This window comes from Cucumis sativus, chromosome 6 (genome assembly GCF_000004075.3).
Source record: "Cucumis sativus cultivar 9930 chromosome 6, Cucumber_9930_V3, whole genome shotgun sequence".
Taxonomy (NCBI): Eukaryota; Viridiplantae; Streptophyta; class Magnoliopsida; order Cucurbitales; family Cucurbitaceae; genus Cucumis; species Cucumis sativus.
In genome coordinates this window covers 7,020,715-7,040,141 of record NC_026660.2, presented here as the reverse complement: position 1 = coordinate 7,040,141, position 19,427 = coordinate 7,020,715, and the positions used below count along the sequence as shown (strand labels likewise).

Below are 19,427 nucleotides of genomic sequence, written 5' to 3'. Positions count from 1 at the left end.
AGATTAATAAAGATATATTGAACAAAAATGTAAATCGGTATTAGTGTTGATCATTATGTAGTAAATTATAATTATAATTATATTTTGTCTTTTTGAATTGCGCCCTGTAGTATCTTCTCATTGTATATAAGATTTATAGAATGTGTCGATCCCCATATATGTTAATTAGTTTCAATGGTTGATTCACATATCAATGTCACCAAAAACCAAAAATTTTATAAATTTCAATATTAAAATCAAAGTACAAGCTCGATTTCAATACAATTTTAGTACTTGATCCTTCTCAAGAGGTGTTTTTTCTTTTTGCTCTCCATCATTCAGTGCAATTCGATGTGCAATTTATCTGTAAAAAAACAAAAAACAACAATCAAAATTAATATAATAAATAATACTTTATCCAAAAATTTAAGAATAAAAAATGCGTACAAGTATTTAGATTCACAATTTTAGTTTATATTTTTGTTATATGTGGTTCTTTTTTGGTGGTCTAATGAAAAATTTTGATACATGGTTTTTTTTCTATGATCATAAATTAACATAATTCATGCAAAAATTACAGAGAACGCTTATTATAAAGATGGTAATACGTACCAGCAGCTTCCTTTTCGCTACAATCTTCATCACATTTAACTTCACAAAAGCTTTCACCGTTAGTGTCATTTCTAAGGCATTCCTTCTCACAAGTTTCATAGCAAGACTTGTATTTGGCATCAAATTTGGCCTCATATTTGGTCACTCCATCCTCCTCATTGGCCATGACAAATTGCAAAGTAGCTACCACCACGATGCACATCAAAAAGACTGCCATCATTTTCTTGGCCATCTTTTTCCTCTTGAAAATTTTTGGCCTTTGGTGTCTTATTGATTATTAATTCTTAGAGAGGATGAAAATTCTGAGAGAGGATGAAGTTTTTGAAGGATGAGAAACCCCTTTTTATAGGTAGGGATTTAGTAAAGCTAAATTTAGATCAACGTGCATAGCAATATGACCTAAAAAAATGGATTTTCTCTATTGAAATAAATGGCTAAATTTAGATCAATGGTCATGCATGCATTCATAACAAACATTGAACTAGTAATAGAAAATAAATTACAATTAAAATAAAAAATTTCTTTTATATGTTCTATTTGTAATTACATTTTTGTCCTTGTCCGGTGTGAATTAAGTCATTTTAAAAATATGTTTAATATTTTACGATCGCCTAAAATAATTTTTAAAAATTAATTTGTTGAAGTAAGTTCGGTTTAAAATAAACACGTAATATCAACTTTTTAAAATTTTGTATTTGGTTAGATTTTAGTTGTTTGTCGCTTTCTAATTTATGTAAAATTCTTATTAGTTACCACAACCCCTCGAAAGACATATGCCCTCACTTTCCACTGTATATATATTGTGTTGTGGTTACCACCACCCTTTGTTGGCCAATTCATCACCTTCAACGACTAACGACATAGACCAACTCAACCACACTAGCCATCGAAGGCTAACTACAACGACCACCTCTAGTCACCACCATTGTTAACTCTAACAACCATTATTTTAACCTAATCAGTTCTTAGTATTTTATAGTTGTTTTATATAATAAGTTAATATTTATAAAATACGTTTAAATGAAATGAACTTTAAACAAAAAAAATTGCTAAGTCAATCTAGACATACCCATGTTTTATTAAATTGGTAGAGAAGGATATATCAATTTTGGCTTCTATTTGCTCTTTTCATTCCAAATCGCTAGAGTTTTGGTAACATTTATAGAGTACACTACGATATCTCATTGCAATTTTCAATGATAACATTATTACACATAAAATAATTTTTATAAATTGATTTATTTTTTTAAAAAAATCGAAGAAATGTAATTCGTGGAATTAAACTTTGTATATTGATGAATATAGCGAATACAATCTCTAGTATTTACTTATTTGAACTTAGAACTTCTTAATCTTCGGTCTTTAGGATATTGTAGTTGCAAGTTAATTTGAGTTTTGATCTTCTGGAATCCAAGGAAAGTTTAATGTTCCAAGTCATCAGTATTTCAGAAAATGTTTAATTCAGAGTTTCAATTATTCCTTCGACCAATGTTTCTATTAATAGAGAAATTTCATGGGCTGGTGGACTTGGGTCCATTTGCTTATTAAGCTTGGACTTAAGCCCATTTATCTTATTGAAATTGGATTCATCTACTTGTTGAACTTGGACTTGACTAATCTGTTTGGACGTACTTGAATTGAGCTATTTTGAGTCAACTTTAATTATTCAAACTCAATAAAAATATATATATAATTATCATAATATTTACTATGATGATGGGTAGAATTTAATTCACCAAAATTTCTTACTCAACAATAACCTTATTATACATGAAATGATTTTTATAAATTGATTTATCTAAAAAAAATTATCTCTACAATATTTTAACTTTATCGATCTATATAATATCACCATATATTTCTAAAATTGAAATCTCTCTTCTTTCTTTTTTCTTTTTCTTATAGCAACGTCAATATTTTAACCGTAACGATCCTTGTTCCAACTATTAATTATCAAACCTATAAAGTTCAAAATATATATATCAAGATTGAAAAAAACTAAGAGCATGCATTGTTGACTAAGTTAAATTTTAATTACTTTAAGTGACATAATGAGGTATTTTATATTTGATTATTCAAGATGTTTCATTAACAAGAATATTTTGATTTTATTTTTTAAAAAATAACTATTTTTTAAATGGGATTGTCAATCATTTTTTTTTTGTAAAAATGTTATAAAAGACAGTAAATTACGTTTTATATTGAATTTTTTTAAAAAATAGTAGATTTTACAAAACATTTACAACTTATAGTAAATTTTATCAAAATTATTGATATGCTATAGTCATAGAATCTAAAATTTTGGTGTAACTTGTTAATATTTTAATTTATTATTCTATTTTTAAATCCTTTTTATTTTATAGTTAAAAATAGATTTGAATGTTGAGTGTAGTTCAATAATCATGTTCGCAATAAGATAATAAAGGTAAAACTTAAACTAGAGAAGATAGGGTGAATTAATGCCAACAAATATAGTTTGATAAAATAAATTATAATCTTGTTTTGAATAATAAACAAATAAATAAACATTTCTAAAAAATAAATAGTAAAAAATGGTTGATTCACAATCCCAATTATACCAAAGATTTTTTTTTATATATAAATTGAAATATTCAATTCACATTATTATTATAAAACATAGATAATAGGAAAAAAAAAGTAAAAAGGGAAAAAGGTAACTTTATTATGATTAACTCCTCTTCAAACCCTTTATTAAGCTCCTCTCTATATAGATTATTTTAATATAATAATACAATATTGTTAATAATTCTTGACATAAATTCTCTCATAATAATAATGACTCTTCTCTTATTTTCTTTTCTTTTCATCCTCCATTTTTCCTCAATTTGCTGGGTTGATATGAAGCTTATCTGCAAAAACAAATACAACAAATTTCAATTTCATTATTAAAAATATAATGCAATCTTTTAATTTATACTCATTGACCTTTTCTTTTAACTTTATTTGGTGAAAATAAATTTAATATTATGCCAATAGTTTATTTGTGAAAAACCTAACCTTAGGGTTTGAATATATAAACTAAATAAATATTAAGATATTATGTTAAATAATTGATTGTTCCAACACCTTACAATGTACTTGAAAATATGTGGAAGATCAAATAGGCGGAAATTAATTAATATTGAGAAAGGAAATGATATTAAAAGGTTTTCTAACATTAATTAGATTTAATTTCTTGATTTGACACCATGTTCGATTACTAATAAAATGAAAAGAAAAACTTAAACTTATGATTATTAAAAGAAGAGAGTCAAATAGAAAAATTAAAGAAGAAAGATCAATACCCGCACTTTCTTTTTCACCGCAATCTTCGTCACATTTAACTTCACAAAAACTTTGACCATTATTACCGTTTTCTAGACATTCTTTCTCACAACTTTCATAGCAAGTTTTATATTTAGCATCAAATTTGGACTCGTACTTGTCCTCCTTCTCTTCTCCATTGACAATGGAAAACTCCAAAGCAGCCATTACCACAATGCATATCAATAACACTCCCATCATCTTCTTCTTGGCCATGATTTTCCTCTTTAATTTTCCTTTCTCTTTTCTGGATTGTACCTTTTTACAAGTGCTTTCTCTTCGGTGGATGAATAATATCACTTTTTATAGTATTGTATGATGGAGCTAAATTTAGAAATAAATGAAAAGAAAAAGAAAAAAAAGAGATTTTCTCTTTACAAACTTAGATCCATATTAATAGATCAAGAAACAATGGTTGACCCACTCATGTTCAACAACAAACTAATAGTACACGTGTGGTGAATTAAAGCAATATCCACAGGAAAATCATACCACTAAAATAAATTTAATTTTTCCTCCCACTAACTCTATCCAATAGAATGCATAATTTACTATAATATTGTGCATTTTCCATTCTTAGGTCAAATCTAAAAATTGTATTAATTAGATATAAGTAAGAGGACCTATATATTATAGAGATTGTGAGATAGTGTCCAACGGCAGGATGTAGGATTGAAAGAGAGGTCAAAGATGATCAATCCTAACTAATACCAACTTAACCAAAGTTTACTTTAGGGTTTATCTAAAACTAATTCACTATGGAAAGAATTGTGTATTTATGTCATAGAAATTAATTATGAAGTGTGTTTTGTGTCTTTCGAATGTTGGAATCATCAACAATATATATATATATATATATATAATTATACCTACAATAAGAAAAGTTTGTTTATAATTAAGCGATTCTTTAACACTTTAAAGCGTTTTTTTCTTCATAAATTAATAAATTAATCAGATGGAAGAGCCGCCACTTTTTAATTATAACAAATTTATGACAGAAAAATAATGATAAGAAAATTCTAAAATCCAAAATTTCATCATTCCCTGACAAAAAATTTCCTAAATTTAATAATTGTTAATTATTTATAGACATATATTGGTGATACTAGCTAAAAGAAATGGTTATAGATTTCAAATGTAATTAAGGGGTGGATCTGAGCTTAAACCAAAGTCTAGAGTAGTTAGACGTCAAATTTATCATTAAACTAATTAATGGTATTATACTAATTAAAGTTGAGTAAGGACTCAAATTATCGAATCTATAATAGATCTTTGGCATATTACATATATATAGAAATACACACAAAAATGTGGAGTGTTTACATGTGTATACATATTATCAAGAGAACAGTAGTGTTTTAAACTAGTGATTATTGGTTTCATAAATTTAATAGAGCTCAAATTAGGACACCCATTTTGTTGAACTACAGCTCACAACTTTTCTTCCCTTTGGAGCATTGTCTAATTAATTAGGTATTAGCAGCCCAAAAGCCATGGAAGCCAATAGGGAAATTCAAGTGCTTAGGGACTTCAAATCTTGCCACAACTCCATCTGCTTCTCCAAATCTTTGAGCCTCCAAAATAATAAGATAGCATCTTTGTATTGATACTGCATACTGTGTATTTAAACACACATCAAATCCCTTTACTTAGATATATATATTTTATAGCTTTTACAATTTGCCAAAAAAAATTAACCTACAATTTTGTGTATATGGGCTAAAACCTATTTGAGTGTTTTTCTAAGAGAAAAAAGGAAGCAGTCTATTGAATACAAGATTTAACTTTTAAAAAATAATTGTTAGTAGATGGAGTTGAAGTAACCACGAATTAGTAGATGCATTCCAATATATATATCTCATTACAAACATTAAAATTAAGAGATTCTAATTAAGTTTGCTAACCTCAACCACGAGAAGATATCCATCATCTTCTTTATCTCCTTTGGGAACAAAAACAGGTTCTCCAACGAATCTCCGATTACCAGCAAACCACGTTCGGACAGTGTTTGTGACTGTGTCGAGCTTTACGATCATATCAAATGGAAACGACGGTAGCGACCGCCGGTTACCGGAGGAAGTTGCAGCATATAAGTAATTGTGTTTTAGACCTGAGAACTTAGGGTTTATCACTGGAAAATCTGAGGATTTTGGCCATTGGTTCAAAGGTTCCACACTGCACTTTTCACACTTCCCATTCTTACTTAAACTAATGCTTACCTACACAAAAAAAGAAGGTTACTTAATTTTAGAATGTTTTTCTTTCTCAATTTTTTTTAACTAAACTGTTTACACCTTAACAAAATTTCATCAAGCATTCCCTTGCAAAAGGAAAAAGAAAATCTATCATTTCTAAATCAGTACTAAATTTTTTGGTTCAGTTGAAAAGTACTGTTTGGTTCTTAATTAAACTTAAATGCATATTGTTAATTATAGTGAATGAAACGAAAACTTACCTTAACTAGGTGAGGAAATTGCTTACTTTTGGTTTCATTTGGGTTCATAACAGAAGGATCAAGTTTTCCAGTCTGCCAATTATAACCTGGCCGTATAGAAAAATAAATTAACCTCATGTTTATTACGTAGAAAGGTGAGTGGGATGAGAGGGGGAAGAGGATTTTGTACCAAATAATTTTTTGAAATTGAACCATTGATATGAGCAAGAAGAGGCATGGATTTCGAAGTCTAAGGTACCATCTTCATGAATAGTCTCAAAGGCATTGCCAACATGAAGAAGCCAAAGCCTTGAAGGAACTTCAACAATAGTTTCTTTCCAATCGTCTTTTTTTGAGTCTTCACCAAATCTTGGGATCAAATAAATTGGAGAAGTGCTTTTGTTTGTGTTTACACTAAGTGCAGATATCATTGGAGATATTCCACTAATTGCACTCATTGCACCTTCAATTTATATAGTTTGAATTCTAATTAGTTTCACTCAACCATTGATGGCAATTTTTGTTTGTTTTTTCTTATCTACTAAAAAGAGAAATAAGGTTTTTATGGATAAACCCATTTGAGTCTTAGTTTTTGAAAAAATTGTAGGTTTGTTTTTAAACACTTTTTTTTTTTTTGTTTCACAATTTAGCTTGTCTTAAAAATTATTAAACCAGATAACAAATAAAAATTAATAAAACAAAAATAGTATTTATAGCCTTAATTTTAAAAACTAAAAAATTATTAAATTGAGTTTTCTTCTTTTAAGTTCTTTCAAACTTACAATGAAGTTTTAAAACCATTACTTTTAGTAGTAGTTTTTTTTTGTTTTTTCTGCTTCTTACGGATGATTTTAAAAAGTAATTTAAAATTATAAAGTTAAAAGAAAATTTTAAAATAAGTATCTATATCGATAGAAATAGTAGTTTATCTCAATCTATCACCGCACATATTTTGTCATATTTATAAATATTTTTTAAAAGTGGGTGGTTTAAAATAATTTTTCAACTTTTTTTAGTATTTTAATAAAAGATAGATAAACAATAATTTACTTTTATATGTTCAAAACAATTAATTAAAAAACAACGTACCGATGACATCAAGCTTAATTCGATTAGCAAAGAGGATATAATGGTTATCAGTGAAAGCCCAATCATGAATCATCAAGTGATCATCAATAACCATATCCTTCTTTTGTAATAACTTGAAATTGCTATCAAATTCTGCAAATAAAATATCAAAGTTAATTTTGGGAATTCTTAAGTAATATAAAAGCAAAGTTTTAATTTTCAATTCTACCTATTGTTACAAAGTAATTAAATTTGCACAACAATAAGTTACCACATATTTATACGTTGATCATTATATACTCATGTCAATTACTGATAAGACATGATTTACCCACCTTATAGTGTTTTTATTATTAAGCTAAGTCTTCTAAATCTATTTTCTCTTTCTAATTATAATATAACTTATTTTTTAGTCAATAGCCATGAAACGAGGATCAAACCTCTAACCTAGTATGAAATGAACTAAAATATCACAACACATGCAAGAAAGACGCGTACGTTTTATGTCTCTGTAAGTATTGTGATAAAAACACATATCGTAATCTATTTTGGCCAACATAAATTGGCATATATTTTTTTTTTTTGTTAATCTATAAATATATTTTGGGAGAAGTTTTGTAAATTTTAAAATTAAAAAAAGAGAAAAAGAAAGAAAATTAAAGGGATAAGGGATAAGAATTAAACAAAATTACCATAAAAAGTGAAATGGCTAGTTGGTAGAAGCATATCCTCAGCATTGCATGACATTACGAGAAGTCTATTCCTTTGTGCATCAACTTTGTAATGAGACAATAACCTCTTCGGTGGCATCTTGAATACTCCTGTGTTCCATTTTTTCATTATATTCCCCCAATATATATTCTTATTTATCATTTCTTTTTTTAATTCATTATACCCACCTCTTCTAATTCTCTCAATTCTTATCATTATTTAATTTGCAAATGGCTTCTCCACCTAAATTATTTTCATTTTTTTTAATATTCCAACCCAATGATTATGTTCATTTTTTTATATTGTTACTTACTGTGGGACTGTGTCACCCTTTGTCTCCTCTCTTATTGCATTTATTATTCCTCTCCTTCCCTTTTTTGGAACCTTTATTATATAACAACACCACCCATTTTAATTACTATTTCCTTTACTTGATTAGTTAAGATAATTAGGCATTTAATTCAATAACTTTTACTAATTTTTGAATTCATTGATGACCAAATTAGGCTACTAAGGGTGAAGACAAAGACATATTAGATAGTTTTGAATTTTCAAAATGTAAGAGGATAAAGACTATGAAAGTTTGGAAACTAAACTTATAATTTAATATATTATTATTGATTTTGCAATAAATTATTAGTTTAAGTCATATTATTAGTGTCTTGAACATTTTATTATTCTATTCTACCCACCCTTTTGTACTTATCCATTGTTTTATTGAATAGGGGTGAGGGTGTCTTAAAAGATATGCATCAACAAACTAAATCACATTATGATGCACTGACTCATATGCACATATATTTAAAAAGAAAAAGAAAAATTTTTACTTTTTCTTTTTATTTTTATCTATATATATTACCTTTTGATTCAAACTATTTTAAACTTAGGACATTTTTAAATATAGTATGATTAAATTAAAATATAGTAAAATTTTTAGATAGAATATAAAATTTTATATATCATAGGTAAACAAACAAACAAGAATAAAGTGTTTTTGTCAGATATATATGGAATATTTTTAGAACTATCATAGTTTTTAAAAGTTTTCTATGATATATAGTTTTCTTTGTAAAATTTTAAAAATTTAAATAAAATTAAATAATTAAATAAGGGCTTTATATACACACGTTTTATCTTTAATGATAGAAATATTTTCTTAAATATATAGTAATTTCCACATTTTTAAAAGTTATAATTTCCATCTCCCCTGCATTGTATTAAAATCACTTCAATGTCATTAAACACAAAATTAACCTAAGGTTTAATTTTACAGACATTTTTATGTCTTAATTTATAAATCGTCAAAATTAATCTTCAACATGATTGAAGTAAGGAGTAATAAAAAATAGTTTTAAACCATTTTTAACATTTTCAAATTCACTCTAAAACATACTTTTAACCATTAATTTAAAACTAAAAATTATTCTTGAGAATATAAAAATTGCAAGTAGAAGTGTAAAACATCAAACATTAAATTAATTTTGAGTTTTAAAGACATATTTTGAACTAACTTTCAATATGATAAAATTAATTTTCATTCTTTTAAAACCATAACAAACATTAAAATTACCTATTATATTAATAAATATATTTTTTTAAAATGGTAACTTAAAATACAAATTTTCACATAAAATTAATATACCAACCATATAGCACAGGCTTCAAAAGCTCCGCCGCAAAACGCCAAAACCCACCATCGTAACCTCCGCCGCGGGACGGCGAATCATGATCATCACCACCGTGGAAAGCACAAAATTTCCCAACCGTATCCAAATCCTCCGCCCGAATTTCGTAGGGATCGCCGCCCTCCCAAAGGCAGAGAAGGCGGCCACCCCACCGGAGCACACTCGTATTGGCCACATTTTTCATCACCTTAGTATTCCCTAATTTCTTCCCTCCCTTCAACACCGAGAACGGTCCTCTATGTGTAAACCGCCACCTATCGGTCTCCGGATCATGCTCTTCCATTTTCGCCTCCGTTTTCACGTACTTCGCCATGAAAGTCACCTCGTGATCCTTCTCGAAAACAAACGCTCTTAAATACCCATGACCGTCAAGGGGATGCACTGTCGATCCATGGTCGTCGGAGAACATGCCCGGTCCGGTAAGGTAGTAGGTGCCGGAAGGGAAATCTGATGGTATGGCGCCATCGACTAGGCGGAGGACGGCAGGGTTTTCGGTCTCGGTCCTCTGTGAAATGAAGAGGAATTGGTAGTCCCAAAAGGCTGCGATGGAATCGTCGTCGTCGTCGTTTTTGTTGATGGATATCCGGTGGGTGTTTGGGGTGGAAATCGATATGGCTTTGGGAGTTAGAGAAGATGGGAATCGTATACCGGTGGACGGAGGAGGAAGTTTGATGGGCGATGGAAATTGGAGGGGAAGAGATGAAGTGAGTGAATTGGCCTTCATCACTTTGGAAAGTTTTGATCTTTTATTTGTTGGGGCTTTGCCATGGTGGTTTTTAAATTTATATACTCGAGGATTTAAAGAAAAATAGTTGGACAATAATTATTATGAATGTGAAAAGAAAAACAAACTAATAAATGTGATGACCTTAAACATATATCTCAAAATTATACTTTTTTTTATTAATTTAATTTTTAGGTATTATGTGCATATTATAACCTCAATCGACACCAATTTAATGATTTACTTTTCAAAAAATAGCAAAATAAAATTATGATAACAAGATTCATGTCACTATGTTTAATAACAAATTTAAAAGCATATAACCGAGTGATAATCATTTAATATCACTAATTACTTATCATATTTATTATATTTGTAATATGCAAAAATAGTGTCATAAGTTGTTTTCTTTTAAATATTGAATTTTTCTTATTTAATGTTCTTTTACTTTTTGTTTAGGTTGAAAGAATGATGAAATTATCAGAAATTCATGGATCTGGTTGAGATATTTCTATGTATTTTCTATTCTCCTACGACCCTTATCTAAGTTCTTATAATAAAAGGATTAATTTGGTTAAGTTTATATTTGTAAGTTAAATTAAATGAATTATAAATCGACTCGTAAAATTTTTATATATCGTTTGTTTAGATAATTATTGTTTAGGGTAAGAATTGAATTAGTTCTAAAAAGTAATGAAATTGAAGTTGAAGGTAGAAAATGATGGATTAATTACGGATCTACCATTGGTTTTGGCAGTATATGGGATTGGGAGTGGGAAGAGGGACAAAGGTTGAAGCCATGGGAGGGCATTATATGGTTTTGTAAAGCTAATGGGGGACACCATATTTTGGTGATTTATATGGTGAGATTATTATTTATTATATTATTTGTTCAGTAATAGTAATAGTAGTGTATATATATATATATATAGCACTCAGTATAATGAAAGTTACTATATACTTTGTCCATTTTAATCATTCATAAAGTAATATAGTAACAATGGGATCATTAGTTGTGAAACCCTTTCTAAGAAACAGTGTAATTGCTAATTAGTTTCTTTTAGAAACAAAATTGTTAGGGTATGGTGATCTAGACCAAAAGAAATTAGTGTATGACCACTTATTTTCAAAGACTAATTGTTTGTTTTATGCCATACGCTCCAAATATTTTTTAAAATAAATATAAAAAATGAACACGTTTAAAGTGTACCAGCGTGTGAGAAATGAGAAATGAACTATGAAAGACTTGTTTTAAAAGTACGTCTAGACAAGTAATTTATTATAAAGGGATTTATGTGTTTTAGTTAAAAAGTACTCTGAATTAATAGCACTTCCAAACATAACATTTAAATCCATTTTCTCAACTACTTCTTACTAATTTGATACTTCTAAAACCACTCTTCAATCAAAAGTTGATTCAATAGTTCAAAATCAAAATCTTCTGTCAAGAGTGAATATATATATATTTAAGAGATACCAATTCACGAAATCAATTATACCAATATATGTTTTTCTAAAATTATTTACTTTCCTTGTCACTTTTTTTAACATGCACTATAATTGATAGCCCAAATAAAATAAACTCTTCCTAGCTAGCTAGTTACATATAACTAGAAACTTAGGCAACATATATTTGAAGATTACTATCTTGAAGACAGACAAACAATAAAGAACACTCAATTAGAAATATGTCATTTGAAGTCATCAGTTATTATGAGGATAGTTAAACAACTCAACATTTATCACATCATAAATAAGCAGTCGAGATTTTTAACATTAAATTAATTAATTTTGAGAATATAGTTAAAAAAAATAAAGAAAAATAAAGAAATCTAACATCATTTTACTCGAATCAGAGAGCTTGCACTTGCAACATGAACCTATATATAAAATCTTTCAATCGCCTTATTGATTATGACATTTAGCCCAAGGAAAAAAGAACAAATAAAAATAATACAACTTTTAGACACTAAAATTTGAAATTGGTAACATTTTGGTTTGAAATCTTAGAGATGTTTAAATACCGGTCGTTGGAATTGGAATGTAATGTAATTCAAGATTCATTTTGAATTGAGCTTTTTGAACTTGAATTATAATACTAATTAAACGTCATCATGACGTGTATATGAATAATGTCGAGTAAACATAAGATTTAGAATAATGTAGAAATTAAATTTTATATATTTAAAGTTTAGGGAAGAAGTTTGAGCCCACAATGTATTTAAATGTTGTTTAAACAATATGGATATACATAATAGACCTATGACGTGTTTAGTTTTCAAAACTAACTTTTACTATATTTGAAAATTTCAAAATTAACATATTAATTTTGAAAATGAGAAATTGATGATTTATAATTCTTGAAATTTGAATTTAACTAGTATAATTAGTTGACTTATCAAAGTCCAAATTAAGTTTAAGAAGACCCTAGAAGTCCTTGAACAATGACATAAACGTACTTTATAATTAAAACTCCTTAAAAACATAAAGGGTAATCATCAGGTAATTGATCAACTGATAGTCTTTGCCACTTGAAACTACCTCAACATGTCCACCTCTAGCACCATTATTAAATCATAAGAACCAAATAATTAACAAGTAATTAAAGAGTCAACTTGCAACACCTACAAAGATAATTAAATCGGTGTTTTATCCTATTAAGCACACACTAGTGTAGGTTCGTTAGCTCTACTAATACTATTTAACTTTACTAACTTAGACATTAGAATATGTGTGCAACACGTTACTAAATCAATGCAATAATACCTAGTGTAGGTCAACTACACTAGGTATCGAATTCATATTTGAGTTGAAAAAACTTGAAAGAACTTGTGTGATGGAAAGTAATAGTATATAATGGGAATAGAAACAAAACATTGAATGGGAGTATATATTTGATTATTTGATCATAAAGAGAATAATGTAAAGCTAAGTCGAATCAAAAGAAGAAAACTAATTGATGTGATGTGATGATCAGTCTCTACCACAGCCGTCCATGTCAAACTCTTTTGTTTTTAATTCGTATGTAAAAATTATTTTTAGTGACTTTCAAACATTTTGATTCTTTTTCAATAATGATCATGGAGGTGCAGGGAATCGAACCCCGTGCCTCTCGCATGCAAAGCGAGCGCTCTACCATATGAGCTACACCCCCAACTATGTACTTAAACTTTGTATATACATATTTATGTTGTGTTTTAAAATAGATCGTTGTTCCCTTCCAAACAAAAACTATCTTTAGTTTTCTATGTCTAAATGTTGAAAGTTGATTTTGCACTTGTTTTTACAAAGCATTTGTGTGATAATCATTATAGTAATTTTTAAAAATTTAATTTGGTATGGGTTTGATTAACTTCCTAATTTCAAAGTTAAATTGGGAAACAACATTTATTTTCATAATCCTAAAAAGGAAAAACAGACAAATCCAATAAGGATAGTCATGGGTCCAAATATAAATTGAAGAGGAAGAGGTAAGGTATGAGTGGCCAATTGATGATGGGCTATCTTCTTCCACAGCATCTTTGGGGCAAAAGCCCACCATCCTCAAACCTACACATAAAATAATCAAATTATATATAAATGCATGCCTCATGAAAAATGATACCAAAATGGGATCCAATGAGGATGTATTTGACATTTTTTATTTAAATGATTTGATTATCCAACTTTTTTCTCGTAAATGAAGAAAGTAATGACCGGATAAAAAACTATTGATAAAAATATGATAGTTTTGGACTTCACACCTTACTTTTTCATTATTTATATATATATTACACGTGAGTCCTAAACCTCATTGTTTTATTCATTATTTATATTAATTGTGGGTTTCATATCTTGTTCTCTTTATTTTTATTTTCAAATATATATGTGGGCTCCATACGTTCAATATATATATATATTAAATATTTCAATATAAAAATATCTTCTTTTATTAAAATTAATATCAACTTTTCATTTTTCTTTTTTATTTATATCTATATTAAATATTGAATTTTGCTTATTAGAGTCACATTTGTTATTTTGAGTCAATTTTTTTTTATTAAATTCACTTTTCTTATTTTGAGTTAAGTTTAAAAAATAAAAAGATCATAATATATGAATAATTTATTCAACATATGTATATATATTTATTTATATTACCTACAAATAATAATTTGGTAATTTTGAAATAAAACTAATTTCCTTAAAAAAACTTTTATATAAACAAATTAATCATTTTGGTATATTTATCCAAAAAAAGGAAAATTGATCCAAATATTAAGATTAAATTAATAAGATACTAGTGATATAAAACAATTTCCTAATTTGACTGGTGTAGGATTTTTTAATTTAATTTGAAATCGAATCATAATTTTCTTTTAAATTATTTTATGATTCTTATTTTTTCTTTTTTTCTTTTGCTATGAACATTAAAAAATTTATTCAATTACCCACGGGAGCAATATGTATTTATGGCTATGAACATTAAAATTATTATTGTTCGAGTAAGCTTCAATTTCTCTCAATTATTATTAGTATAAGAATTGAAAATTGGAAAAACAAATATATGTATAATTTTGATTAATAAATAATCAAATTAAATTAGAAAAAATATATTTAATAAGAAATTTTGAATATTGTGATATTTAATATATATAATATATAAATAAAGAAAAAAAAAGAAAAAGATAAATTAAAACTAGAAAGTTGATATTAATTTTAATAATAAATATATTTTTAGAATTTAAATATTTAATAAATATGTATAAATAAAGAAGAAAATGAAAAGTTGATACTAATTTTAATAAAGGAAGATATTTTTAAATTGAAATATTTAATATATATATATAATTAAAAAAAGGAAGAAAGCATGGGGTCCACACATATATATGAAAAAAAAAACAACACGTGGGACCTTCAATTAATATAAATAATAAATAAAATAAAAAAGTGTAAAATCTACGTGTAATAAATAAATAAATAAATAAATATATATATATATAAAATGAAAAAATAAGGTATGGAGTCCAAAACTATCCTATTTTTGTCTATAGTTTTGCTCCAACCTTATTTTTGTCTTTACTTCCTTCATTTACATTATTTGAGAAAAAAGTTCTTGATTGTCATCTTAATTTTGAACTTTAACTTTTAAAAAATGGAGACATACATGTAATAAGAAAATTGAACGTGGTGTATAAAGTTTTCTTTTTCACTCTTATCGTCTCTATTTTCAATGATTCATAATTTTACTATTGGAGTGAATTTTATGACATTGTGTATGAATAAATACATGTAAACTTAAACCAATATTCAAAAAATTTGAATGATGTTCTTGAGTTTGTAGTTCAAGATGATATAGCTTAACATAGAGAAGTGTACAACAAAAACATCCTTTTTGATGCAAAAATAATTATGATGAGTTTTCCTACAAAGTAAAATGCTATATCAAAACATTATGATATAATTGTAATCGTGATTTGAAAAATATTAAATAACCTTGTGAAAACATAAAATTAAAGCTATAAATACAATATTATAGCATTAAAAATTGTTATTATAATTACGTTAAAAAAATGCTATAAAATGTTTTTACAAAGATATACCTTCATCTACTCTAGCGCATATGTATATATCAATTATAATTTAGCAAAAATACTATAAGAAGTCTCACTTTTCATAGTCTCTGAATCGTTAGGAATTTCGAAGATGTCTTTTAATATTTTGTAATTAAGCTATCGATCATCTCCGTATATTTCTTGTAGTTATACAATGTTAATATATTTGTTTCATTATGATGGAAGGAGATGCATTGAAGATAGCGCGTGGAGTCTAAACTACATGATACCGTTAGAAATGAAACAAATCCATTGTGATTTTAAAAGAGTAGCCTATGCATGCGTTGTTGAAGAGACAAGTAGAATAAGAAAAAGGAGACACAAAAGAAAGCACATGTGCCCCGCCTTAACGTTCTAAAAAGGAAATATTCATATACATATAGAAGAGAATGCAATATACAATCTAATAGACCCACAAATATATAAACACCAACATTGTTTTGCTTTTCTTCTTTGTGTGTTGTGTTATGTTGGTGGGAGGCTAAGGGTTTCATAGTGCTCATCCTTACTCTTTGTCTTCCCTTCTCCAACAAAGTCAAAGAACTAATATATATCACTTTTTTCCCCCACACAATACTACATTCAATATTTTTAAATTTCATCCCTTATTTGATATAATTTAATTTTATATTTTAATAACCAATATTAGATTCTATTTTTAGAAAACCTTGTTTAATTTAAAGTACAATATATATTTGGATTTTTTTCCAGACCCATACTAAAAGCAAAATAAATAGAAAATCATTTTGTTTGTTGGAGTGGAAGCAAACAGAAAACAACTTTAAATCCTTGTGTTTGTTCTTCTTTCTTTTTTGGTTCACCAAAAGCCATAACAAAACCCTAAACTCTCGAGAGAATCATATATATATATATATGCCTCTTTTATTCTTTGACAAAACCAAAGTATATAATATGATTCAATTTGTTTTTCTCTCATTAATTAATTAATTCATACAATATTTTTTTCCATCCTTTATTGATTTATTTTCTCAATATTTTATAAAATAAATATGTTATTAAATCATTGCTTCATCACTCTTAGTTCCCTCACTGACTATTAAATTTTAGCAAATGAGAACCTCAATCTCCATTCTCCCATGCACTTGCTCTCCTCCCTTCTATCAACTCTCCGCCATGCTCCACCTCCAGACGGAAAATTGCCGCCGTATGAAGGCAATGCACTCTGTCATCTGCCACCGCAATAACACCCTGAAGAAGAACAAGGATGTGGGTCATAAATGGACTGAGTACCAAGGCATTCAGAATTGGGATGGTTTGCTAGATCCACTAGACCACCATCTTCGAACCGAAATCCTCCGTTACGGTCGGTTCGTTGAAGCCGCATACGACTCCTTTCAATACAACCCCACTTCACCATTTTACGCATCATGCCGCCACTCGAAATCATCGTTACTAAATCGAACTGGGCTGAGTAAGACGGGATATCGCGTCACCAAATATTTACGAGCCACGTCAAGTCTAGAGTTGCCATATTGGGTTGAAAAGGCTGCCAACTCAACTGCAACTCGATCCAGTTGGATCGGTTATGTGGCAGTATGTGAGGACAAGAAAGAAATTGCTCGTCTTGGCCGTAGGGACATTGTGTTTGCTTATAGAGGAACTGCTACTTGTTTAGAGTGGCTCGAGAATTTACGTTTTGCATTAACTGAATTATCTGACTCATGTTCGAGTTGGGTTGGGTCAAAACCGATGGTGGAAACCGGGTTTTGAGTTTATATCGTTCCAAGATGGTAGGTTGGTTGAGTTTGAAGCAAACAATACGTGAGGAAGTTTCTAGATTACTCCATAGTTACACTGGAGAGCCACTGAGTCTCACTATTACTGGCCATAGCCTTGGAGCTGCTTTAGCAATACTAACGGCATATGATATTAAAATGACATTTGAACAACGTGCTCCACCTGTTACTGTAGTGTCTTTTGGTGGCCCTCGCGTAGGTAATGTTAAACAACCTCTTAGTTAATAAAATTAACAAATATAGAGTTTTATGATAGATGCTGATGATGATAGACATTGATAAATTATTATCATCTATTACTATTTACAGCTATAATACTCATTAATTAGTTTATGTTGTGTTAACAGGTAACAAAGATTTCCAAAGGAGTTTGGATGAACAAGGTACCAAAGTGTTGCGCATCGTCAACTCTGATGACATTGTAACGAAGGTACCGGGAATTGTGGTCGACGACGACAACCTCGAAGCGCTTCCGTGGTGGATTAGGCAATGTGTGGAGAACGTGCAGTCTCAACGGTTGTACTCTGAAGTAGGGAAGGAGCTGAAAGTGAACAACAAAAGTACTTCTTGGTATGTTAATGGAGGAATAATGAATATGGGAATGCATCATGATCTAAAGACGTATCTCCATCTTGTTGAAGCCTCCTGATGGTTCCACGAAGGGCAGCTGTTGGTGATGCGCATCTTGCTTTCTCAAGTCCAATGGGTTAATTTGTACTGTTATGACAATAATACATCATCTAACATCTCTTTTAATTATTAGATTCAATGTGAACGCACAATATGTACCCATGATAATTTGTAGTTTTAATTTTTCTTTTAAGTAAATGACACACAAATTATATATATATTGATATGAATACGAGTGTCTCACTTCTAATATAAAGTTTTAGACTTGAAGGGTTAAGTCGGTATATGGAGAATATTTTATTAGCCTGCCATAAACAAAACATAAAGGAGAAAAGAGAGAAGTTGTAATATTCAATGTTTGGTGTGATTTTGTATAGAAATTGGATGCATGAAGGCCCTTGTCCCCTTCTCCCTATGTTTCAAAAAGCTTGCATTTTCTTTATACAACTTTAACTACAAATATCTTCTTTTGTGTTTCTTTCTTTATCTTATGTGCAGCCTCTTTTCCTTTTAGCAAGCTATCAGTACAGAACTATACAATTTCCATAAAATACCGATATCAATAGATATGCTTAGAAAACTTATAAAATAAGCTCATTTCCTCGATTTTCTTTTTGACAGGAGAAGGAAAATGTTAATTCAACGTCATCTAGCTATTTGCAATTTTCTATATAGTTGTAAATAAGTTATTAATACTATCAATTTTACGACGATGATAAGTTATTTTTCGATGACTTTAATTATTTGTACTCTCGACATTTGACAAATCTGATAACTTTGTTGTTGAAGTGTGACTATTCAAATTAGACTATCCACACATTCTTATATATAAAAGAGTAAAAATAACATAACTTCAATTTTTTTCGGGCTCTTTTTTGCACTCTTGTTCTTATTGCGTTTGATCCAATC

At 28.4% G+C, this 19,427-nt stretch overlaps 1 protein-coding gene, 1 non-coding gene and 1 pseudogene across 2 annotated transcripts; 1 reads left to right on the top strand and 2 right to left on the bottom strand.

Moving 5' to 3' along the window:
* Positions 1-5,115: 5,115 nt before the first annotated feature.
* On the bottom strand, positions 5,116-10,620 carry LOC101218773 (carotenoid cleavage dioxygenase 7, chloroplastic). Its single transcript, XM_004140576.3, has 7 exons — positions 9,775-10,620; positions 8,110-8,238; positions 7,439-7,570; positions 6,540-6,812; positions 6,371-6,456; positions 5,820-6,134; positions 5,116-5,531 (listed from the first exon to the last, which is right to left on the bottom strand). Exons 1-7 carry the CDS (start codon positions 10,535-10,537, stop codon positions 5,385-5,387), a joined length of 1,845 nt encoding a protein of 614 aa, XP_004140624.1. The 5' UTR covers positions 10,538-10,620; the 3' UTR covers positions 5,116-5,384.
* Positions 10,621-13,618: 2,998 nt separating this feature from the next.
* TRNAA-UGC lies at positions 13,619-13,691 on the bottom strand. Its single transcript has one exon. It is a non-coding gene; the product is annotated as a tRNA-Ala (tRNA).
* A 3,574-nt stretch (positions 13,692-17,265) lies between these two features.
* On the top strand, positions 17,266-18,670 carry LOC101219002 (annotated as a pseudogene).
* Positions 18,671-19,427: the final 757 nt, after the last annotated feature.